The 24,899-nt window shown below is 45.9% G+C and overlaps 1 protein-coding gene across 3 annotated transcripts in view; it reads right to left on the minus strand.

Moving 5' to 3' along the window:
- drp2 (dystrophin related protein 2) overlaps positions 1-24,899 on the minus strand; it is a 174,134-nt gene that overhangs the window by 39,717 nt on the left and 109,518 nt on the right. For all 3 annotated transcript variants that reach the window (XM_084041078.1, XM_084041077.1, XM_084041079.1), the window contains 8 exons: positions 23,870-24,016; positions 21,261-21,339; positions 17,421-17,481; positions 8,930-8,991; positions 8,110-8,184; positions 5,514-5,715; positions 4,740-4,877; positions 2,305-2,390 (listed from right to left, as the gene is read on the minus strand). In XM_084041078.1, the coding sequence (XP_083897204.1) occupies positions 2,305-2,390; positions 4,740-4,877; positions 5,514-5,715; positions 8,110-8,184; positions 8,930-8,991; positions 17,421-17,481; positions 21,261-21,339; positions 23,870-24,016 (850 nt within the window). The remainder of the gene's footprint in view (positions 1-2,304; positions 2,391-4,739; positions 4,878-5,513; positions 5,716-8,109; positions 8,185-8,929; positions 8,992-17,420; positions 17,482-21,260; positions 21,340-23,869; positions 24,017-24,899) is intronic.

Genomic DNA, 24,899 nt, shown 5'->3' on the forward strand with positions numbered 1-24,899 from the left:
CTGTCTGCCTTGACAAGGGAATCATTCCTTATTTGGAAACTAAAAGACTTGTCCCTTATTGAAATGATACATACTGTAATAGGACACATAATAGTTCCTTATTTTTGGGAATCAATCAATCATTTTACCAGCATCTTACAAGTTCAAAGCTCATATGCATATACTATAATACAGGTTGTTAATAATATATGCAAAAACTGTACATATATATCGTATAAGGTGAGATTGTATCTTTTTCTGGGCATCCCTTATTGTTCTATTATAAATAATGTCCCGTCCGGGTGTCCCTTATTTGAATTTCGGTTAGTTGGAATTCCTACTAGATGCTGGGTGGTGGTGACAGGCATGTGAAGTTGCTGTCAGTATAAATATCATGGGGATCTGCCTCCGTCCTCACCACCCTGCCAACTGTGCAATCCTTCACCCACACATGGACAGCTGCCATTAACACCTGCATGCTAACCACTTTAAGCACTATATGCTTTTGTATGATGAATAGCAAAAACAGCCAATCTGACTACAAGCTCACAATGCATTGCATCGTTCGCGACCTATAATGACATGCCCAAAATAGGGATGCCAAAACAGATGACAGTGTGTGTCGTCTGTTGGTGCATGTGAAGCAAACCATTTGGCAGGGTAGAGTGTGAGTCATGTTTTTTTACTGAATAGTCTGATTATAAATCCAGAAGACCTGGCCTTCAGCAAACAATCCAGTGAATGCATGTCTGGAGCAGTGGTGGAAAAAGTACTCAACTTCTTTGTAAAAGTACCAATACTGCAATATAGAAATACTCTGTAATACAAGTAGAAGTCCAGAATTCAAAATCTACTTGAGTAAAAGTACAAACGTATTGGCATCAAAATGTACTTAAAGTACCAAAAGTAAAAGTACTAAAATGTTTGAAAATAGCCGATCTACAAGCTCACAACGCGACACGTTGTGAGCTTGTAGATCGGCTATTTTCAAATAGCCTATGTATAAAACTGGGCTAAAGTGGTTAATGTATGTTTTATAATGTCATCATTTATATCTAAAAAGTAACTACTAACTAAAATTTTCAAATAATTGTAGTGGAGTAAAAGTACAATATTTGCCTCTGAGATGTAGTGGAGTAGAAGTAAAAGTATTGGAAATTGGACATACTCAAGTAAAGTACAAATACCTCAAAATTGTACTTAAGTACAGTACTTAAGTAAATGCACTTATGTTACTTTCCACCACTGGTCTGGAGTTAGCAGTGTCAGGAAAATTCATCTTCACATAATATTACCAGGTTGTCTCTCCATGAGAAGTTACTTTTCTATTTTATTTCATCTATTTTCCTGGGTGAGGTGGGGTGCAGGGGTGAGGTGGGGGTATTGGATTGGAGTAAAAGCCATCTGTCTGGTACAGCAACCAAGTAAACCCTTAGACCTACTGTACTATAAACGTTTCTGTAAAAGATTACTGTCAAATGGTATTTCACTGAGCTCTGAAGCCGCCCGGGGTGGCAAGAAACGGGACAACCTGGCAGAGAGAGGCATCTCATGCCCACCCTGAAAAACGAGAGAATGCACAATCTGAGCACAGATTCATTTAATCCCACTGATTGAACCAAAATCTGTACCGTTGCTATAGTTCAGTCTTTATGAGTTGGCAGAGACAGTGCACCAATCACGAATAAACTTGGCACGGGTTCGACAGCGCTGTTCGGGAAGTGGTATCCAGCTGCAAGCTGTTCTGAGTCCAAGTACAAGCATCTCTAATTTCTCTCTCTCCCTCTTTCCCTCTCTCTATTTGACCCATATTTACAGGCTGGCCCATAAACTAGCATTACAAAGAGACAGTAAAGGAGCCTCCTTACCCCAGGGCTGGGCTCCAATAAAATATTGCAGCATAATTGAAAATCGAAATGGGAAGCAGGGAGTGCCTGAGCCCTTTGCTGGGTGGTGGTGAGAGATAGAGAAAGGGTGAGAGACAATATATGAGAGAGACAGAGACAGCGAGAGAGAGAGAGAGAGAGAGAGAGCGAGAGAGAGAGAGAGAGCGAGAGAGAGAGTCTGTCTGTCTGTCTGTCTGTCTGTCTGTCTGTCTGTCTGTCTGAGTGTATGGTTTCTTTGGCATCAAACACTTGGCTTTAATAGCCCTGGGTGTACCTTCCAGATGTACAGGGGCTTTCTCCGTTATGGCAGTAGAGTAACCTCCTCCATTAGACTAAGTGGATGTCTTTATGTAATGCTGGCAATCAGAGCTGTTTTGTTTCGCTCCATTGTTTGCAGTTGAAGAGATGCATTAGGCACATGAGCGAGCAGCACACTCACATTTATACTTCTCTTGGACATCTGCGCTGCACAAGCTCACCAGCCCCATCTTGAAGCTGAGAACTCGCATCTTCCCATTACGACCGCTGGCAGAAAAAAAGAAAAGAAAACACTCAAGTTTACACGGCGCTTGGAACGCTGAATTACGGAAAAATGTAAGTCCTAGTTCCGTCCTAGTTCTAAAGTCGTTTCTGCCGTGTAGAGAATGACAATGTGGACAGGAATTATGTGGCTCAGGGCAGCACAGTGCAGGTCACAGCCATAGTGTGAAATTGCATTAGAGAAAATCCCAGAGTCACTAAAGGCACATGATAGCGTGTCATGTCCACGGGCACATAACCAGAAGAGCAATGATCTCACATATATCACAATGACACACACACACACACACACACACACACACACACACACACACACACACACAACGCGAGGACCCGAAGCTCTATCCACGGTTGCATAAACAGCCTGTTCAGTAGCCAGTGGCGAGGCCAGTGAGCTGGATTCTGTTATGTGCTGCTGACCCTTGTTAAAAGGGTCGTGTTGATTTCTTTATACACTGGAGGTGGGATAGAGGCCAGGGCTGGCTGTGGGAGGCAGTCTGGGGCAACAGCAAGGTGTTCAAGGCTCCTTATGCGTAATTCATGCTCCGTCCTATGACGGTGTCACATGCAGAAAATAGCAGATCAACAAGCACACAGTGGTGGAAAAAGTACTCAAATGTTTTACTTAAGTAAAAGTATCAATACTGCAATGTAGAAGTACTCTGTTACAAGCAGAAGTCTGGAATTGAAGTAGAGTAAAAGTACAAAAGTATTGGTATCAAAATGTACTTAAAGTACCAAAAGTAAAAGTACTAAAATGTTTGAAAATAGCAGATCTACAAGCTCACAATGTGTCACGATGAGACATGTTGTGAGCTTGTAGATCGGCTATTTTCAAACATTTTAGTACCACCACAAGGGGTTAATGTATGTTTTATAATATAATAATTTATATCTATAAGTAACTAAAGTTTTCAAATAATTGTAGTGGAGTAAAAGTACAATATTTTCTTCTGAGATGTAGTGGAGTAGAAGTGAAAGTATTGAAAATTGGAAACACTTTAAGTACAGTACTTGAGTAAATGTACTTAGTTACTTTACACCACTGCAAGTACACAACGCTTTGCATCCATGGTGGGCTGTGACCTTGTAGATCGTCTATTTTCAGCATGTGACGCTGTCGTCTGACAAAGTATAAAAGAAGAATGAAGTTTGGCATAGCCGGACATATCGGAGAGCTCTGCCTACCGATACATCAGGGCAGCTATTTTAAAAATAGCATCTTTGCAGAATCAATGCAAAGACCTTAGGGCGGTCCTTCATATTGGGACGGTATCAGGATTGGTTTTCAAAGCAGTAGGTGTATATTTGTTAGTGGAGGTTTTCTCCGCTGTTCTAGCCCCTACATTGAATTTAGATTTCACCAGACCATGGTATTGACGGGCGGAGATCTCCGATACGTCTGGCTATGTGAGACTAAAGTCTCCCAGACTGTAGAAACTCTTTCCACCCTGTTAAACCGCATTACATTTGGCAGAAGACAAAGGGGTCACGGACTAAAGAACGCCAAACTCCCCAGGGAACAGCCTGGGAAATCCACGGAGGATGAACACTGACTCGTAGAGCGGGTTCAAATTTCAGAGGCGGATGGCGCAGTCGCTAAAAGACAGCATGCTTCAAGCAGTTATAATTTGGAACAAGGAACATTATGAGAGGATCGAAAGTGGAGCATTCGTCACGCCAAACCATTAGAGTCAGCCTGCACATTAGAGCCATACAGAGACAAATGCGGGAGAGAGTCACGGGGGAAAAAAACGTTGCTGCATTTTCGCTCTGCTGGTAAGATTCAGTAGCGGAGACCTCGGAGACCAAGCGAACGCTGCGACCCAGGGACCACTAACTGTCAGCAGCTCTCTCACACACTTTTCACTGTGTGTTGCGTGCCATCTTCAATATGTACTGGGCATCCCAGTGTGGTTCCCCCTGGGGGGATACGTCACTCCCCTGCATGCCCTGGCTGCGTGACATGACATGTCCTTTTGGGGAACATGCTATTCACTTACTGTGCATACGTGAACTGTCCTCAGTTGTGTACAGACACATACACATACTCTCTCAGTTGTACTGTATGCACAAAAAGACACACACCTTCAGGCAGACATAGACAGCTGCACACACACACTTAGAACACGCACGCACACAGCTTCAGACTTGCTGCCAGCATTTATCGAGAAAACCAAACCAAAAAAAGTAATTACTGAAATTTATGTGGAGGGTAAAATTGCTGATTTCCCCTCATTAGCAGCAGGTAGTTAAGGGCCACCAAATAAATTTACAGCTCCGGGAGGTGGAAAAAACGGGGCTGCTCCCTTACTTCCGTTTAACGGCACTCACTGTATTCTCTGTTGGGTCTTTGGCTGGGAGAGACGGTCAATCTGGAGGAGAGGGGGAGGTGAACATGAATCCAGGGAGTGTAGATGAGGAGGAGTCTGTACTGTGGCATTGTGAGGGTTGATTGGAATCCCGCCCGGCCTGTGTAATTGGAGGGTCTTTATTATTGTCCTCGGACACCATTGAAACACTTAAAATGGTCCGGGGGGGGGGGGGGGGGGGGTAGTTATTTATGGTGGGTTACGACAAACATTACGCGTGTGTGTGTGTGTGTGTGTGTGTGTGTGTGTGTGTGTGTGTGTGTGTGTGTGTGTGTGTGTGTGTGTGTGTGCGCGTGCGTGTGTTCTGTCCCGTGTTTTGGGACAGATTTTGGACATCAAAGTTGATTGGTAACATACTGTATGGCTAACATGTGACATACTGTACAGTATGTATTGTTCACTGCAGATTAGGATATGGTTGGTAAGACTGTATATTAAGGTCGGGACTATAATGCATTATAAGCTTATTTATAATGCATTATAGCACTGACAAGGGTTAAAGTTAGGATGTACCGTATCTCTTATTATGGTTGAGGTTAGTGTAAGGGGCTATGGAATAAATGTAAGACAATGCATGTCAACAAAAGCAAAAACAAAATATGAGTGCATGTGTGTGCATCCACACTGCATGTATGCATACAAACATTACAGCAACATACTGTACGTGCGGAATACACACCAACCCCGAATACACTCCAACCCCCAAATCTATTGATAGATGAAGACATGTAATTACCTGTCATAGACGTTGAGCAGCCAGTTGAGGCACATGTCGACGCAGAGGGGGACGTTGACCACGACCTTCCTGTCCTCCTCCAGTCTTTCGTAGAGGGCCGTCAGGGCGTGGATCACCTCCACCACATCCATCATGTGCTCCGCCTGCTGTAGGTCCTGATCCCTGAACACCTCCGCCAGGCTGTTCAGTGCCAACAGGTCCACTGTGATGCAGAGGCACATACAGTGCCAGAATCAGAATCACAGTTTTATCAACACACTCTTCACTTCCCAAAATGCATATCGTGATGTCTTGGGACAAACGTCTTGGGACAAACATCAAACGTTTGGTCGGTGTCGTCCCGGCACTTCCACACTACAGGAATGCCGCTCTCACACCCAAGAGGCACGCCGTCTAAAGCCGACTTGAGCCACGAGAGGCACCGCCGAGCAAGCCGACAGGCGGGCGAGTCACCGAGCCGAGCATTGCGAAGGCCACTTCAGCCAACTCGGCCATTAACTTTTTGAAAATCGTTTTCTCCTAGTTCCTTTGTGATATATATATATTAAAAAAAAAGAGACGTCATTGGCACTGATGGCACACTGAAAACGTCCGTCAAAAGACACCATTGGCACTCAATGAGTTGTTAATATCCCGATAGGGACAGAATCGTAACTCATATCCCCCCTAGTCAACATGTACCGTTTTTGCCCCCCGTTTGACTTCTTGGGACGTCGTCACCCATTTGCCGTCTTGGCTCTTATAGTACATTGAACATTCGAGAAATTTCTCTTGAAGATGTTTGTCACAAAAAACAAACATGCAAACCATTAAAAAAATGTAGTGAATGTGGATGTGTCCATAAATATGTATATTTACATCTTCATATTCAAATTAGACTAGTAAGATTGCTATGTAGGGGGAATATACAAATAAACAATTATTTATAGTTCCAAAACTGACAATGAGTGTCCAATTAGGCAGGTGTGTATGCATGTAAATGTGTGTATGGGTGGATGAGGGTTATTCAAAAGGGAGACATGAGATTATATGGAAAAGGAAATTCATAGAATCATACACGGGCATGCAAAATGACAAACTCACAAGAACATCCCTACACACGCACGCATGCACGCACACACGCACACACACACGCACACACTCTATCTGCAGCTAACAAATGAGACTGTCGAGCGAGCGACAGAACTTCTAACCTCTTCATCCACTTAAGCTCTGCTGGGAGCGCCGACATAGATTTGATTTTTGTCTTCTAAACTAATTCAGAGGCCATTTCCAAGGACCAGAGCTAAAAGGGTGTCCTCTGATGTCAGGTGTAATTGGACCGTGTGTTAATGATGCAGCGAGAGAAGGGAGGCGACTCGAGTGTTCTCCACGTCAGGAGAAAGACGCCACCAAAAGGCAGGTGCTCACTCAAATGGCAATTTGTGTCACTCACAAATTGAGCCAAGAGAAACCTTTTGAGGGAGCTGGTAGCTAGCTGTAGTTATTATGGCAGCCCGGTAATTAATTCCCTTAACGATATGGAGCAGTAGCCCGGAAGAGAATGAGATAAGAGAGCATACGAGAGCGAGATAAAGAGAATGGGAGAGGGGGAAGACTTTGTCAGCCATGCACCCTTGCTTTTAAGCCTGAGTTGTACTTGGTTGCCATGTCGCACACCGGAAATAGCAGATCTACAAGCGCAACTAAGTATAAATCACCCTTCACAGACTACTGCAGCACGAAGAGGCGAAAGGGAGGGGGGGGGGGGGGTGAAGGTAAGAGGAGAGACAGAGAAGAGGGATGGGATGGGGTGAGATGGAGCGTGACAGAGGACAAGGCCGGATCAGGCCACTGCCCGCAGGGCTGATCTGGGGTCAGAGTGGGACACAGCAGGATATGGTGAAAGCCAAGGAGTGAGGGTGGCAATGTAGGAGAGGTGGGGAAATGGAAGAGGTAAGAGCAAGATAAGAGCAAATAATTGAGGTAAGGAGGAAGTCTGGTGGATAAATAAAGGGAGTGATGGAGGAAAAGGTAAGAGGAGAGGGTAGAGCACGTCTGGGCCGGGGAACAACAACTGTGTCCCTGAGGGGGGTACACGTTTATGCCTCATCCATGCAGCACAGCCTAATTACCTCCACTCTAGTAAGTCGAATGGGCCAAATAATAGCTCTAATTAGCAAGCATGATGACGATACGGCCACTAATGGAAATGTGCGAGAGAAATCCTATGCTTCAGATGTTGGTGCAGCAGCTCCTCTTGAGCCGATCGATAGCTTTGATCGCTTGATCTTTGAAACAGCACGGTATCCGTGTTAAGGAGTGGAGAGCAGGAGGCTTTCCGTTTAATACGTCTACAAAAAGGCGGAGACGAGTAAAGCTTTACCATGCAACAGCATTAAAAAAAAGGGACAGAAAAACAGGGCTCAGGGGATTGTAGAAATAACAAGATTTCATATCTGGTCCTTGCAGCTCACACACACACAGCCAGCATCACACAAGCACCCACAGAATGCAGCAGTGGAGATGGCATAATCACATCCCCTAACAAGCCCTGGGGTTGCAATGTGGCATTTTGAGCGGGGCTAGCTTGCGAACACTGTGGATGGACACGTACATCTCAGTGCCTTCTGCACTCGCCGGAGCTTCATGGCCGTCCGGTACGCTGAGAACTTGATGTTGTTCAGATCGGCTAATGGGTGGGGGGGGTGGGGGGAGGAGAGAGAGAGAGAGAGAGAGAGAGAGAGAGAGATGGAATTAGATTAGAGGAAATGAGGAGACAAGAAACAAACACGCTCCCTCCCATGGCAGAGGCGGCCCACCCTGTTTGTTTTCCTCCACTACCTTCATACCGTCCCCCCCTCGTGCAGTTTATCACAGCATCTCAGGAGTCATTAGCAGGGTCATGATGAAGTGTACGGAGGGCATTGCGTTGCTGATATTATCTGTGTTTATGCACACATGCTGTCCAGTACATGCACCCCTGTGTGCCTGTGTGCACGCGATGTGGATGTGCATTTGCAGACACACAGTGTCCCTGAGACTGTGTGTGTGTGTGTGTGTGTGTGTGTGTGTGTGTGTGTGTGTGTGTGTGTGTGTGTGTGTGTGTGTGTGTGTGTGTGTGTGCGTGCAAGTGTGTACGCACGATCCCCTCGGCCAGCTCACCGTGTCAGAGCCGATTAACAAAGAGACAAGCGTTTAATCACAATTAATTAAAGGCTAGGACGAAAAGCAATTGTGGCGCCTGACAAATCGGGCCCCCAGGTTAATGACAGTGGTGTCCTAGTCCCCCGAGATGTCTGAAATACAGGGGCTTTAATGAGCTCGTATGAGGGAGAACAGTGGCCCCTGGTGAGGCCAGGGCCCAATGGGGGGTGGGGGATCTCCAGTAAACAAGTGTGTTGCAGAGAGGGGCTTTAATTGTCTCCTCTACTCACCCAGCGCCTGGTACAACTCTGTCATCTTTGGATGGTCCCAGCACGTCGTCTGGGCCTGATGGCTGTGGGGGTAGAGAGGGGGAGGGAGAGGCAGGGAGAGAACCACATAATGGCAATGGAGTTGGCAATGTGACACAGAACAGGGGGACAATTTCACAGGGCATGAAAGATAAAGGCCAAACAGAGTGCAAACGAGGAGAAGAGTCAGCGGGGAAGGGCAGGCGTTGCAGAGAGCATGATGAGTGAGATCAAAGGGCAGCGAGGGGGGTAGAGAAAGAATGAGATGGGAGAGGAGAGGAGAGGTGAGTTGAGGAGAGGACAGGAGAGGAGAGGAGAGGTAACACTGTTTACAAGAGATCTCTGAAATTCACTGAGGAGCACAATTCAGTCATCAAGGTTCCAGCATTGCAGTGCTATGGTGTGTTTAACAGCGCCGCCCTGCTGGAGACACGCTGGAGGGGGCATTAAGAGGCCTTACCAAAAGGCACGACGTGAGCACTTCATTAAGCAAGTCCACATGCACCCACATACATGTGTATGGGCATGCATACACATGCTCACCGTTCCACCATGCCTTTGGCCCAGACGATAATGAAAAATATATATCCCATAAATAAAAGAGGAGCACAGAATAAATAAATGACTAAGGCCCCAAACCAGGAAGTCTACCCCCCAGGGGGATGCTCTGGTCGGGTCGGTGAGGGTTGATTACATATGTACAGTATATAAAGACAGTCAGTTACAGTTTGTGGGGGGTAATGTAATTATATATTATGTATTTATTGCAACACTAACCTATCCGAAAAATTATAATGTTTATCAATGATGTTTTAATGTAAATAACACACTTGATCTTTTATTGTCTTTCAAAAAAAGAAAATAGCACTTCATGAAAAGTCACAAATGATGACAAAAGATGTCGCCCTTGACTTTTCAAATGTTATTGGAGTGAGCCTTTCATTTCCAATCATCAGCCAATTATTTTGCGGGGCTTGTGATGCTCAAAACAATGGGTCCGTTGTTTCACAGCCGCAGTGCCTATGGTGAATGCACAAATTTAAGTGAATCTGAATCTTAATTGGCCCAATACTCCTGTAATGTGAGCCCTGCTTAACTTTGTCAGGCAGGCACACAGACATGGTCCGTAAAGAGACACATTTTTTTGACAGTCCACTGGCCTACCAATGTGGCGGCCAATCGGGATTTGTCCCAGTATGCCAGATGGTCAGTACAGTGCTCCTTGACTGATGGCCACTGGATCTCCCCTGTCAGATCTTATCCCCAGCCTGACACCGTATTTATACTTCAGCGAAGAAGGAGAGGACACTGGAGCAGCTCGGACATTTAAGCCTTTTTTTATTTTAAGGTGCTAGCGAAGGTGACTGACGTGTCGATGTCTACTACGACATCGAAACGGACCTGTCTTGTTCTGGCTGAGGCACGGTGGTATTTCCTCTTCTTCACCTTATTTATACTTGTTGCGCACCAGTGTCGCACACCAAAAACAGCAGATCTACAAGCTTGTAGATCTGTTATTTTTGTTGTGCGACATTAATGCGCAACCAAGTATAAATCAAGCCTGAGTGGGTCTACAGTAGTCACAGTAAAATAAAATAAAAACTGGCAGAAAGCAGGAGAACTATAGGGCCATCAACTTCTATTGCTGGTCATTAAGAAATGAATACATAGTTTGCAGAGGGGTAAACTGTACAAACACATGCATACAAGCACACATACACAGATGCATGCACACTCACATTCATCGCACTCATTCACATACAGTACAGTACTGTAGCTTGAGGATAGAAATAGCAGAACAGTCAAAAGGAGTAAATGGTATTGATAAGTGGTGGTAAATAGATAAGTGGTTTGGAGAAAAGGGGACTTACTGTCAGTCAATACAGCTCATCTGGTATTATCACAGATGCGATTCAAGTTAATTCAAATTCAATAGTAAGGTTTCAAATCAAAGGAGGAGTGTTTTCAAACAAGACTTCAAACTGGAGTTTTCCTGAAAAAACGTATGTTCTATTTCGTCCCTGCTAACCGCCAGAGGCGGTGCTTAAAGCACTGAATGGTTCCCTTCGCGCATGCGCAGTTCGAGTACGTATACCAACGACGTCACTTGTGACCCCGGGATGAACCGGAAGAGGCTATATCTTCCGGTGTCACCAGGGGGTCAGTCCCTTTTTTCTTCTCGCGCGCGAGTTGCAAACATGGTTTGCATCGAGTTGTTGCAATTGCAATGCATTATTATACAATGCATTGGTGTGCAACCTACCTTATTATTAAAGTCGCTGGTAGCTCCGTGGCCGTATTGGACGGCCGGGGTAGCGAGTGTTCGCCCCCCAGGGGCTGCGACTTATTTATCTCCATGAGCGGAGGTTATTTAACGTGGACGCGTTAGCGTCGGATCTCTTTCACCGTCAATGGAGGGGCTTGCTTCCCTCTCCGGTCAAAAGGTGGGTCACTGTTGTTAGCGGTAATGTCCGCACTAAGATGACGTTCAAATTATTATATCTGTTTGGATCACGACCTCTGTTGGTAAAGGCTTGCGTGAGCGCCGCCTTACCCCAGCATACGGTTTTGTTTGTCTGTGAACGGTAGTGTGAGCGCTCCGATCAGATGATCGAATTACTTGTATTATTGGAATGTAATATAGGCCTATTGTATGGAAATACACTTTGTTGCTAAGAGTTGAGTGTTTAACAAACGCACAATGTCATAAACGAGTGTCCTAGTCTCACTCTGCAGCCGCACTGAGGCGCCTGGACATAACCTGACGTTTGCTTTCTAAGCCCGATCTAGCCTTTGATCTGATGACGTTCAAGGAACATGTTACGTTCTTTCTTTTTTTTTTGATAAGCACGCTGCTTGACTATAAACCTTCTGATTAGCTTCTGCTGGTGACAAGCCATGATGCGCCCTGTTCCCAGCATGAGGGACGTTAGTTAACAAACGCAAACTATCATCTCTGGTTGTTGCTTTTAATAGGCCTTTGCTAGTGAAAGCTATATATACATAGTATATTGTGTAGAGCTTATAGCAGCGTTCATAGCTTGTGTTCAAGCTTTAGTTAACAGCTATTGTGTATAGCTCTGTTGTTAGCCTAGCTGGTAGCCACCAGCGGCTCAAGCCTCTATTATGCAGCTATATTGTGGTTAATCTATAGCAGCGTTCATAGCTTGTGTTCAAGCTTTAGTTAACAGCTATTGTGTATAGCTTTGTGGTTGTTAGCCTAGCTGGTAGCTACCAGTGGCTCAAGCTGCTATTTCAGCCATATTGCGTATAGCCTAGTTGGTACAGGCAGCGTACGCGCTCCCTTCCTCCAGCACGTGGCCTCTATTCTGATGTAGAGCTACAAGTAATTTGTAGCTCAAGCTCTTATTAACAGCTACTGTGGAGTAGCTTGTTTCTGGTTTCTAACCTCTGTCTGCTGATTAGGCAGCTACACGCTCCCTTCCTCCAGCATATGGCCTCTATTATGATATAAAGCTACAAGTAGTTTGTACCTCAGGCTCTTATTAACAGCTATTGTGGATTAGCTTGTTTTTTGGTTTCTAACCTCTGTCTGCTGGTTAGGCAGCTACGCGCTTCCCTCCAGCGCATGGCCTCTATTTTTAGATTAAGCTACAAGTAATTTGTAGCTCAGTCTCCTATTAACAGCTATCGTTTGAAGTTTCACCTTTGAGATCCTCTCTCGGACTTCTTTGTTGACATGTAGGCTGCCATCATGGAGTACAACTAGCAGCTTTCCACTGTGGTCTTTGCTACCACTGAAACGGTGAAGAAGTTGTTTACAACATTTTCTTAGTTTTTGATGAGCACGCTGCTTGGCTATAGCCCTTGATTAGCCTCTGGCTCTGCGGGTGATGGCAGCTGTAACGCTCCCTACTCCCGGCACGAAGCCTCCGCTAGTGAAGGCCTTATTTATACATACGTATATATATATATATGGCGTAGAGCTTAATAGCAGCGTTTAAGCTTTGTTAACAGCTATTAGGTATAGCTGTCTTGTGGTTGTTATTAGCCTAGCTGGTACGAGCAGCGTACACGCCCTCCCTCCAGCATTTGGGCTTTCTGATGTAGCTGCAAATAGTTTGTAGCTCAAACTCTTACTAACAGCTATTGTGCATAGCTTTTTTATTAACCTCTGTCTGATCAACCTTTGTTGCCGGAATAGGCAGCGTTAGTGCTCTCCTCCCGGCATTATTGTGGACTTTACACTAGCGTGTTGGAGGCAACGTTTTGTCTTTGCCTAAGCGGTGAAAGCAAGCATACAAATACTGATAATGCACTTTTCACTGAGATAGATCTCAAAAAGCGCTACAATAAGCATTACAAATAATGTTAAAATCACATGCTACTACATAGATAGCAGTGTCCAAACTTGATGGACGGCTATTACAGGCCGATTGGTTATAAGTAAGTAAACATCTGCCGGTGGTACAGGTGGCGTGCACGCTCCCTTCCTCCACCATACAGTTTCTGAAGTCGAGCTAGCAGCAGCGTTCGCGCTGGCTCTGATTTTTTTTAATCCACTTACATTTGGGTGGATCTCAAGGTGCTACATAAGCATTTGCATTGAGAGAAATATGCATTCGCTGCTACATGGATGGCAGCGTCCAAGCTTTGGCTAACGGCTATTATAAGCCTTTTGTGTTAAAATAAGCCTCGGCTGGTGGTACAGGTAGCGTACGCGCTCCCTCCCCCCACCATGCAGGTTCAAGAGTCCAGTTAACAGCAGCATTTCCAGCTAACCGTGACGTTCGCGCTCTGGTTATCTGAGAGTTGACAAGATTCTGCTGGAATTAAAGCCTCTGCAGGTGCAGGCAGCGTACGCGCTACCTCCCCCCAGCATACGGCCAATATAGTCTAGCAACCAGTAGCGTTCGCGCTCTGGGCTAGTTCTGACTGGTGCGCGTTGACCGTGCAGAGAAACCGGTAACACCACAATAGAGGGCTCTCACTTTTGCACCTTGTGTTGGGCTCCTTCAGCCGGATGACGGCCATGACCTTTGCCCTGCGTGCCAGGAAGAAAAGGTCTGACTGCAGCAGACTGTCATCCAGGATGGATTGGCTGTTTGCTGATTGGGCCCAAAGGTGGTCCATGCTCACGGCCTGCCGGCCGATTCCCCATCGGAGGACGCCGAAGTGCCAACTCCTCCGATGCAGCTGACTCCAGAGGATGAGGTGCTCTCCTTGGCAGCTTCACCTACACACTTCCATGACTATAAGGAAGAGGCAGAAGGCGGTGCCTCCCAGGCCTCAGAGCCGGGCTCCCACTCAGATCAGAGTTCACTGGCTGTTCCCCGTTCCTCATGCCTGTACCCAAAAGAGCTACAGGCCTGTCTGAGAGACACACTGCTTATGGTAAAACCCTGTCAGCCAGGCAGGACGTGACAAGAGCTGGCCTGTGCTGCATGCCGGCTATTGAGCCTGCCATCGCACCCCTCATTTGCGTCCCCTAATGCGGAAGGGCGCTAGGTGCCGTCGACCCCAGTGCGGGGTCACGGACGACCTTCTTACAAGAGCTTGTGGTGCCGGAGCACGTGTCGGTCGTGAGGGCAACTCCCTATCACACCTTATGCATGCCCTCTCAACTTCTTTGCAAAAGGGCAATGTGAATGCTGACTCCATCACCTTTGGTGATGCGTGACTGAAGGCATCTGGCCTGATGTCCCTCTAACTCGGGACAGCTGATGTCGATCCTAGTTCAGACTCATCGTCAAATCTGGCTTTCACAGCCTATCTGACTGAGGCATTAGCAGAACTCTCCGTAGTCTCCCGTGGGGAGCTAGGAGCAGTATTTGGTTCAGCTGCACAGGAAGCGTTGGAGCGAACCATCTATGCCGAGCAGACTAGCCGGCAGCTTGCAGGCCTACGGTGCATGCCTCCCTCCGACAGAGGGGGGGGGGCATCAAGGCTGTAGACCCCCTCTCACACCTCAGGGTGTTCTAGTCTACATACTGCCTCGTGACAAAAAAAGACAGGCGTTTTTCATCCTGGCTGGGATGTGAAGGGACTCGACAGGTTTAGGAAGGTCATGCCATTTCATATGTTGACCACAGCAGATGATCTGCGGACCGTCACCCACAGAGAGTGGTTCACGTCTATAGACCTGAAGGACGCATACTTTCATGTCCCCATTGCCTGTCTGTCAACACTGGCAGTTTTTGTGTCTTGCCTATCAAGGCCACCACTAGCAGTTCAGGGTGCCACCATTCGGGCTCTCCCTCTCCCCGAGGGCATTCACAAGGTGTGTGGCAGCGGCAGTTGCGCCTCTGCAGCCCTAGACATGAGGGCTCTGTATCCAGAAATACAGCACGTCTCCCGTCCCACGTGGCCCATCCGGGACTAGGAGAAAAGTGGCCTAGAACCATCTCAGGCCACAACATTCATTGACGTGGCTTTAAACGCCATGATTATGACAGCCTGTCCGCCCCCCTCGTTGGGCGGACGACATCTTAAACCTTGCCCCAAAGGGGCGTCGACCCTCTGGTTCTCCCTAGTGGGGACAACCACCCCTCTGGGCCAGGATGTGCTGGCTCACCCTTTGCCAGAGGCACTCTATATGCCTTTCCACTGCTTCCTCTGATACGACCTGTGCCTCAGAGAGCTCTTCGGGAGGGTCACACCATGCCGCTGGTGGCCCCCTTCTGGCCAGGGAGGACTTGTTTCCTCTGTTGCACAGACTCAGCCGCAAGGCGCCATGGCGCCTCCCCGACAGGAGAGGTCGCATCTGGCATCCCAATCCTCGACACCTCCCCAACTGTGTGTTTGGCTGCCGGAGGGCCCAAACCGCTGCTGAGCAGCCGTGCGGACCCAGTCAGGCATAAATGGTAAATGGTGCATTTATATAGCGCTTTTATCCAAAGCGCATTACATAGATTGTGCATTACAGGCACACCATCCTGAATGCAGGGGCACCATCCACCAGGCTACAGTATGATAACAGACTGAAGCTGTTTTCCAACTGGGTATGGGTCAGGGTGAAGACCCAGTGCGTTGCTCTGTGCCTACTTTTCTGGAGCTTCTGCAGTCCCTCTTAGACAAGGGCCGATAAAAGAGCTCCTTCTACTCTAAGAGTGTACATACTAGCAGCAATATCATATTGACGTGCTAGAATCTATAATGGCACAGCCACAGTGGGGAAGCCACGGTCTAGTGTCCCTCTTCCCGAGGGGGGCCCTGAGGTCGCATCCTCCAAGAGCCCTGAAAACTCCAGCATGGGATCTCCCATGACTCCCAGGTGGGTGTCATGTAAGACGGCATTCCTCCTGGCCTTTACCTCAGCGAAGCGTGTCAGCGAGCTGCACGCCCAGTCTGTCAATGACTTGCGTCTGAGGTGGAACTCAGACGGCTTATGCGTCACTCTGTGGCCGAACACAGCGTTCCTCCCTGAAGGTGCTGTCACATTCGCACCTCAACCAGCCTATAAGGCTACAGTTTAACCCTCCACCGGGAGAGTGGATGGGCAAGCTGGAACTGTTGTGCCCTGTGCGGGCCCTGAGAGCCTATGTCAGACCTTCTGCGTGCATTAAGCGGTCAGAACGGCTTTCTTCTTATGGTGGCCCTAGCAAAGGTTGCGCTCTCTCCAGACAGCGCCTGTCCCACTATATTGTGGATGCCATCAATCACGCTATGGGCCGAGTAATCGTCCGCTGCCATCTGGCGTCAGGTGCCACTCTACCAGGAGTGTCCTCATATCATGGGCCGCCCTGAGAGGGGTATCCTTGGAGGACATCTGTGCCGCTGCCTCATGGGCATCATCGGGCACGTTCTCTAGATTTTATAGGGTGAATGTTGCGACTCCCCACCCACTGGGCGTGGTCCTCTTGCCCGAGTCCGGTTCTACCGTCTAAGGTTTGTAACCAGGATTCCTCGCGACTCGTTTGGTATAAGTCATTCAGTGCTTTAAGCACCGCCTCTGGCGGTTAGCAGGGACGAAATAGAACGATAGTTACGTATGTAACTACGGTTCTATGAGTCCCGAATGACCGCCAGAGCGCTCTGTCGCTCAGAATCCTCGTGTTCACGCGAGAAGATTCTGTAGGGACTGACCCCCTGGTGACACCGGAAGATATAGCCTCTTCCGGTTCATCCCGGGGTCACAAGTGACGTCGTTGGTATACGTACTCGAACTGCGCATGCGCGAAGGGAACCATTCAGTGCTTTAAGCACCGCCTCTGGCGGTCATTCGGGACTCATAGAACCGTAGTTACATACGTAACTATCGTTTTAACTCACTAAAACGCGTGTTTCAGACTACCACCAGTTCATTCTACCACCCGCATGAGCCAGGCTTCATCCATCAACCTGAGAGAATTTCATACCTATTGGTTCCAGTGAGTTATATTTTCACACAGTCAAAAGGCTGTTCGAGAAGCCTTTCCAGCCTGCCAAGAAACTGCATCAGGGGAAACATGCACACTCACACAGAGACATGCCCGCACACACAGAGTATTCCCATTCTACCAGATTAACTTACTTGATGTAGTAGGGCACTTTGTTTGGGGAGATGGCGCGCTCCCATGGTATCTGCACAGAACCTGTACAGTCACAGAGGAAGGAAGAAATCAATGAGCGAATAGAGGCATGTGTGCAGCAGTGATGGAAGAAGTACTCACATGTTTTACTTAAGGAAAAGTATCAATACTGCAATGTAGATATACTCTGTTAGAACTAGAAGTCCCGTATTCAAAAGTAAAAAAGTAAAGTTCAAAATGTATACAAATATATATAGGTAAATGTATGTTTTGTAATAATAATCAAAATCTCCAAAATAACTAGTAACTAAAGTTTTCATATGATTGTAATGGAGTAAAAGTACAATATTTGCCTCTGAGATGTATTGGAGTAGAAGTAAAAGTATTGAAAATTGTAAATACTGAAAATTGTACTTAAGTACAGTACTTGAGTACATGTACTTAGTTACTTTCCACCACAATGAGTGAATAGAGGCATGTGCAGCATGAAATGTCACTCTGCCATAATGTCATTTATGGGGTTGTCCGTGTCCAGGCAATGGGTGTTATTCCAGAGCATCATAACAGAGGCGCGCCGGTTCAACAATACACAATGGCTGAGGTGGCAGCCTATTGTGTCGTGTTCCCCGAGAGTTTCGGGCTATCTGGCAGGAGTTAATAGAGTTGGTGGGGAGGTGGACCTAGTGGAACGAGCATGGAGGCTGGAGCATCTAATCTGAACCACGGGGGGTTTGGCATGAAAGGGGACAGAATATAAAGAGGCTGTGTGTACCACACACACACACACACACACACACACACACACACACACACACACACACACACACACACACACACACACACACACACACACACACACACACACACACACACACACACACACACACACACACACGTCAGAAAGCATATCCTGTGCTCATTGTTGTATTGCTACATTTTGTATCCACACACGTTCTCACATAGTGCCGCTTTTATTCGGAGCAAAAAGAAAAGACATTTCAGGACCCTGGGTGGTCTGACATTGATGTTTGTTTGTTTTTTCCAACCTGCACCCGTTTAAAGACGTACATCTCACCTGCTGCTATGCTGATAATGGTCTTTACCTCTTTGATATGTCATACTAGTCACCACTATTGGTTTGTTCCAAAGTCTAGGCTGAAGACCAAAAGGTGACGGGTCTTTGCGGTCACAGCCCATAGACTTTAGAACAATCTACACAGTAAAATCCATACAGTCCATTTGGCTCTACTTGTACAATATTGGTGTTAAATTAACACTATGGATTTTACTGTGTTCCCAAGGAGATTAAGATAGAAAAGTTAATTTCAGCATTTACTGTTAAGTTCTCATTTTAAAAGCACTGTTTACTACGACTACTGTTGTTAGATTCTGTTAGATTGTTTTACTGTATTTATTGTTTTACTGCCTTTTAAAAGATCACTTATTGTTCTTGCCTGGATTGATTTATACTTTCTTCTGTTTTTATTGATTTGACTCTCTCATCCTTCTGGTAGTCTCAGTTAACCTTGGATTATTTTTGTTTCATACTGTATTTTTGTTTTTATTCAATAAAGCATTCTACAAAGCAAAGGTGCTATACAAATAAGTTACCTTACCTAACCTATCACCTCTGAGGCTGAGGGTGGCTATGTGCTGTGCGTGCGTGCGTGCGTGCGTGCGTGCGTGTCTCTGTCTCTCCTTGCCCTCTCTCTCGTGCACAGAGCCACACACATGTTCATAGTGGTACTGTGGGAATTTCTGTGTGGAACTGTCACAAAAAAGAAAAGAAAACATGCAAGCTGTGCAAGTTGCAACACCTTGTTGTTCTACTCCTACCACAAATCAATAATGCACGCGCTGTTGAAGACGGAGCATCAGTTGTCCAGGAGAAACCAGGAAGATAACAATGTACTCCCAACTCGTAACGTTACCACTTGAACTGAAAATCATTATGAGGAGACTGTACAAGATCTCCTCAAAAGCCCAAAGTTGCCTCTAACAGACAGGAGCGCACTCACGACATAGGCATATATATATGTATATATACAGCTTAATTGTATAATAATGAATCCCCTCATGCAAGACGAAGTTGTGCATTTTTTCCATAGTCTACTCCTTTATGTTCAAATCGTTTTCTGTAATCAAATATAATAACGCTGTGATTCTTGTTATTGGCTACGTTTATGCAGCTGAGAGAACGTGACATCACACCATTGAAAGTAATATCGGCAAACCTCACAAGATGGTGCCACTTGTCCATTGAACTCAATGGATGGGGGCCGCCATGTTGTGAGGTGCTGCACCTGCGAAACGACGTTGGATGATAATTGGATGACTAAAGTTTTTGTCACTCTGAAAACAGCTCAACATCACGCCTGGGACAACCATATTCAAAGAGGTTGAGATGTTTGCTGAATGTTTGTGACTGTGTGCCTCCCTGTGTCAGCTGCCTTGTCAGAAAATGACATCTTAAAACCTGATGAGCCAAGAAATGGACAGTTGATACATCTAGCAGTCTGTCTGTCTATCTTTCTGTGTAAGAGAGAGAGAACTGTGTGTGTGTGTGTGTGTGTGTGTGTGTGTGTGTGTGTGTGTGTGTGTGTGTGTGTGTGTGTGTGTGAGAGAGAGAGAGAGAGGGAGAGCGAAGAGAGAGCGACAGAGAGAGAGAGAGAGAACTAGAGGATGTGTCTCTGTGTGTACACAAGAGAGGTAAAGGAGAATGAAAAAATAAAATAAATTGCCTACAATTTTACAAAATTACTTGTGCCTATAATGTATTGGATAAATGAAAATGTATAATTAATAATACTTTTGGATTATATTTTCCATTCATATGGCTACACTACAATACAGTGCTTGAGCTAGTGAAACAAAATGTGATTAATTGCGAATAACTACACAAAATCATGTGATTAATCGTGATTAGAAATGTTAATTGTGTGTGTGTGTGTGTGTGTGTGTGTGAGAGAGAGAGAGAGAGAGAGAGCGAGAGAGAACTAAAGGATGTGTCTCTGTGTGTACACAAGAGAGGTATTAGAGAATGAAAATAATCTCTACCTAAAATTTAAAAAATGACTTGTGCCTATAATGTATTGGATAAATGAAAATGTATAATTAATAATACTTTTGGATTCTGCTTATATTTTCCATTCATATGGCTACACTACAATGCAGTGCTTTGAGCTAGTAAAAAGAAATGTGATTAATTGCGAATAACTACACAAAATCATGTGATTAATCGTGATTAAAAATGTTAATACAAAAACGCAATGCAATGTTACCTGCTGCATTGTAATTTAACTACAACCACACATATAGCGCATACACACACACGCGCATACAAGCACGCCGTGTGTGCGTGCATACACATAGACGTAGAGGCTCTCTCAAACACTGAACTGCCAGTGTAGAGCTGTGTGACATTGCTGAGCCAGCATGACAGCAGCAGCACGGGGTGGGGTTAGAGGAGGACAGCAGAAGACTTCCCCCTATTTCCCTACCTGCCACACAGTGATACACCATGGACTCTAACAGACACACGCCTCCATCGCTCCTATTTAAAGCTAATGAATCACTCTTTGAAGAGCGGCAGGTAGGCTGCAGAAAAAGAGACAATTCTCAATCTAAGTCAGTCCTGCTCAGATGAGAGTGGTGGTTTCGGGCTGCAGCCGGCATCGCCCGGGGAGTCGGCTGTTACCATCGCAGACACCCGCAGAGACATACCCCCCCGCCCCACCCCCTAAAAACGTTGAGACAACTAATGTCCTTTTTCATTCATTTTTCATTCATTGCAACGGCATGAGGTGGTGACTTCAAACAGAAAAAGAAGCGGACTCTCTTACTGGAAAGGAAGTGCTGCGATCCAGGGCCAAAGTCTCTGTGAGCGTCCTGTAGCTGCTTGAGCCGCTCATCTATGGAACCCTGCAGAGAGACACACGCACAGACAGACAGACAGACAGACAGACACACACACACACACACGGTTTAAAATTAAAAGGCTTCACTCTGTTCCCTTCTCTCTTTCCTGTCACAAACCCCTGCCAAACGCACACAATTGCACACACAGGCTCGCACGCACTCGCACGCTCACACACACGCGCACACAGGGACACCGTATGCTTCTTCCCCCATTTGTTAACTGCAGAATAATAAATGGAGGCTCTTCTTCCAAAGGCCTTTGATGAGCAGAGGGTGGGGAGACAAAGATAGCGCCAACACATCTGTCTGTCTCTGTTGAAATGAGGACAGCGGTCTCTCGTTGCACCACGAGTGTCAGAGCAGAAGAAAACAGCTGACGGGAGTGGGGATTGGGATGTGGATGGGGAGGTGAATGTGGATGTGGTTGGGAGGGAGGGAGGGAGGAAGGGGGGGGGGAGCCAGCCTGCTACACGTGTCGATAAGCACGTAAACGTTGACAAAGTGAAGTTTGCCGTGGCCGTCAGAACAACGCTCCTCATCAGTTCTGGTGCTCCCCAAATGGGATTTTAGCCTCCTAATCCTGCTTCATTTGCAAGGTATTGGATTTACTACATGAATCGTTGTCAATTGGATGTTGAAACGCCACCACAAACAATGGGAGGTAATTTGCTTGGGGTGAGCCAGAGAAGGAGAGAGGGGGGGGGGGGATAAATAAGAAAAGGGAAGTGCAGTCATTTAGAGCGAGTACAATGTAAGCTGCTATATTCCATGAAATAAAAACATCACCACTCACAAATGTACAAAGAACATCGCTCTCTAGCCCATAGAATAATCATCAAACAATGGCATCTGCGACCCATACTATATAGAGCAGCTATGATTCAAGCTATGTAACATTTTCAATATGGCATGAAAATGTTAGTGCTAGCTGTGCAGTGTTGTACAATCTATTTGGCTGTACAGACAATTTGGGACTGCTATAAGGAAGACAAATTACTAAATTACCCGAGATTGCACAATATTGGGCGGTCAACCTTGGCAAATGCATGTTATTGGCATCAGAGCAGTCAAAATCAACCGGGTGCGGGACAGCACCGGGAAAGATGGGCATTTATCATGTTAATTAAGGGATATAGGACATAGCGGGGGGAGAGAGAGAGAGAGAGAGAGAGAGAGAGAGAGAGAGAGAGAGGTGCTTCATTGTTCTTGTTCTTTGGCACTGAATGATTTAGTGATGCCAGGTTAGCACAGCTTGCTGAATTTAAACCGAACTAAGTAAGAGCGAGGGACTGGGAACAAGAGCAAAAGAAGCCTGAATCGAGCAGACAGGGTTGTGGTGGAGGCGGCGCTCGCGGGGGGGGGGGTTCCCCACTATTTGTTTTTGGTTTATTAGCCGACGCCATCTTGCTCTAAGCAGCCGCGCTGAACAACCCGATAAGTTCCAGCTTCAGGAGACAAGCTTCAGTTTGTTGCCGCCGTGATCGTTTATACAGATCCATCCATGCTTCTGTTCCCTCCCTATGGTCTCTTCCTTCGTGTGTCGTCGCACACTACCTCCTTCACAAGCATAAGGAGCACATAAATGCACAGTGACCACGCATGAATTGAACCCTGGAATGTAAGGCTGTGAGTCGAGGACACAATATTGATGACGGTAAGATGCCCCGAGAGACTGATGGTGGAACTTCAAAAGGCTACGGCGAGAACTGCAGCTTCAACTTTATTGTCACATCACAAGTTTACGCCAGGTGTATACTTTAGGAGTGGGTGAAATTATTTTGTGCGAGCGTCCTTGCAGTTACATTAAATAAAGAATAAAAGATAAGAGGCACATTTGACCTTGTGTGCAGTTGATGCTGCAAGGGGTGCAACAGTTAATCTAAGTAATCGATTACTTTGATTAACTGTTGCATGAGCAATTAAATGCATTTGATTTAATTACCCAAAAATCGGTTTTCATAAATTAATTGATTTTCAAAAATAGATGAAACAGCTGAACAAAGTATACAATAGGGCTTAAGTGATTAATTAATTATTACTTTCTTTTTCACGTTGATTCAATGATATATATTAAAAGATATTAAGTTATAAAAAAAATACACCTCTCGATTATTCAATGAATCAAAAAAGTCATCTACGGAATATTCACTAAGAAAATAATCGCTAGTTGCAATCCTAGTCTAATAGACGAGTACTATTTGAGTATGTGTGCAGTTCAAGCTACATCATTGGCAAAGCCAAAGCTGTTGGCTCTGTAAATTGCATTATGCGTAATTTAACAGGTGACAAGCAACCCATTCCCCAAACCTTTTTTTGGCAGAGAAAGTGTAGGAGGTACAGTACAATTTAGCCAAAAGCCCAGCATGCAAGTGCCATGGAAGATGAAAGTAAGCCTTCAAAAGCATACAAACAGTGCCGGATCAGCGTATTATACGCCCACCTTCGGTGCAACCATTGATGAAGGGCCATAGATAAGCCAGAGCAGGCCAAATCGAACTAGCTGCTTGTCAGAGGGTTTAGCGATAAACCGTACCTGCAGTAGCTTCCATCTGCTGTTGAGATGCTCCAGGGAGCGAGCGTTCTCCATGGACAAGTGTACGTCCGAGATGGCCAGCTGGTGGGCAAGGTCGTTGATGTGCCTCATGCCTTCTTTCACCTGGGTCAGTTCCTCCTTAAACAACTGCAGGAATAAGAGAGCGAGAGGGAGACAAAGGAAGACAAAGGGACAGTTGGACAGAGAGGGAGAGGTAGAGTGAGATGGAGAATGGAGGGGGGAAAGAGAGAGTATTTGAATAAGACAGAGACAAAACGATTAGGGGTGACAGAAAAACTAATCAACAAGGCAGATAAGTCCACATGCATTGATTTCTTGCAAATCTACACAGACTCCTCTTTTAGAAACAGTTTGTCATTAACCAATTATTACTGTATGTTTTTAGATAGTCAAAGGGCATGCATCGACTTGCTTTCATGGAGGATTTTATATGTGAACCATATATACCGTACTGTACCGTAGCTTATGCTTGGAATGCTGCAGGATGTATGCAGTACAGTATGTAACATCTGACCGAGGGCAATTACTAATGATGGAGGTGTGAGCGTGCGAGTGTGTGTGTGTGTGTGTGTGTGTGTGTGTGTGTGTGTGTGTGTGTGTGTGTGTGTGTGTGTGTGTGTGTGTGTGTGTGTGTGTGTGTGTGTGTTTTTAAGTATTAGTCAGTAGTAATAGTCAAATTTTGACTACTGCCTCCCATGGAGATTAGAGCAGAAAACTCCACACACGATATAGGTCCCATTAAAGGAGTAGTTCACCCAAAGAATTACTTAGTTTCTATCAATTACACACCCCATACAGTATTGTATTACTGTGTAATATAAAGTTTTCCACATTTTTGCCTAATGTTCACCTTTTAGTATGACATGCCGGAATAGGGATGCTAGAGGGTTCATAAGGTAAACCACATGAACCCCAGTGTCCTCATTCTGGGCATGTCATAATAGGTGAACATTTAGTGAATATGGCAGATCTGCAGTACAAGCTCACATTAGTAACGCATCACACTGTG

This window comes from Gymnoscopelus microlampas, assembly GCF_963454915.1.
Source record: "Gymnoscopelus microlampas genome assembly, chromosome: 18".
Taxonomy (NCBI): Eukaryota; Metazoa; Chordata; class Actinopteri; order Myctophiformes; family Myctophidae; genus Gymnoscopelus; species Gymnoscopelus microlampas.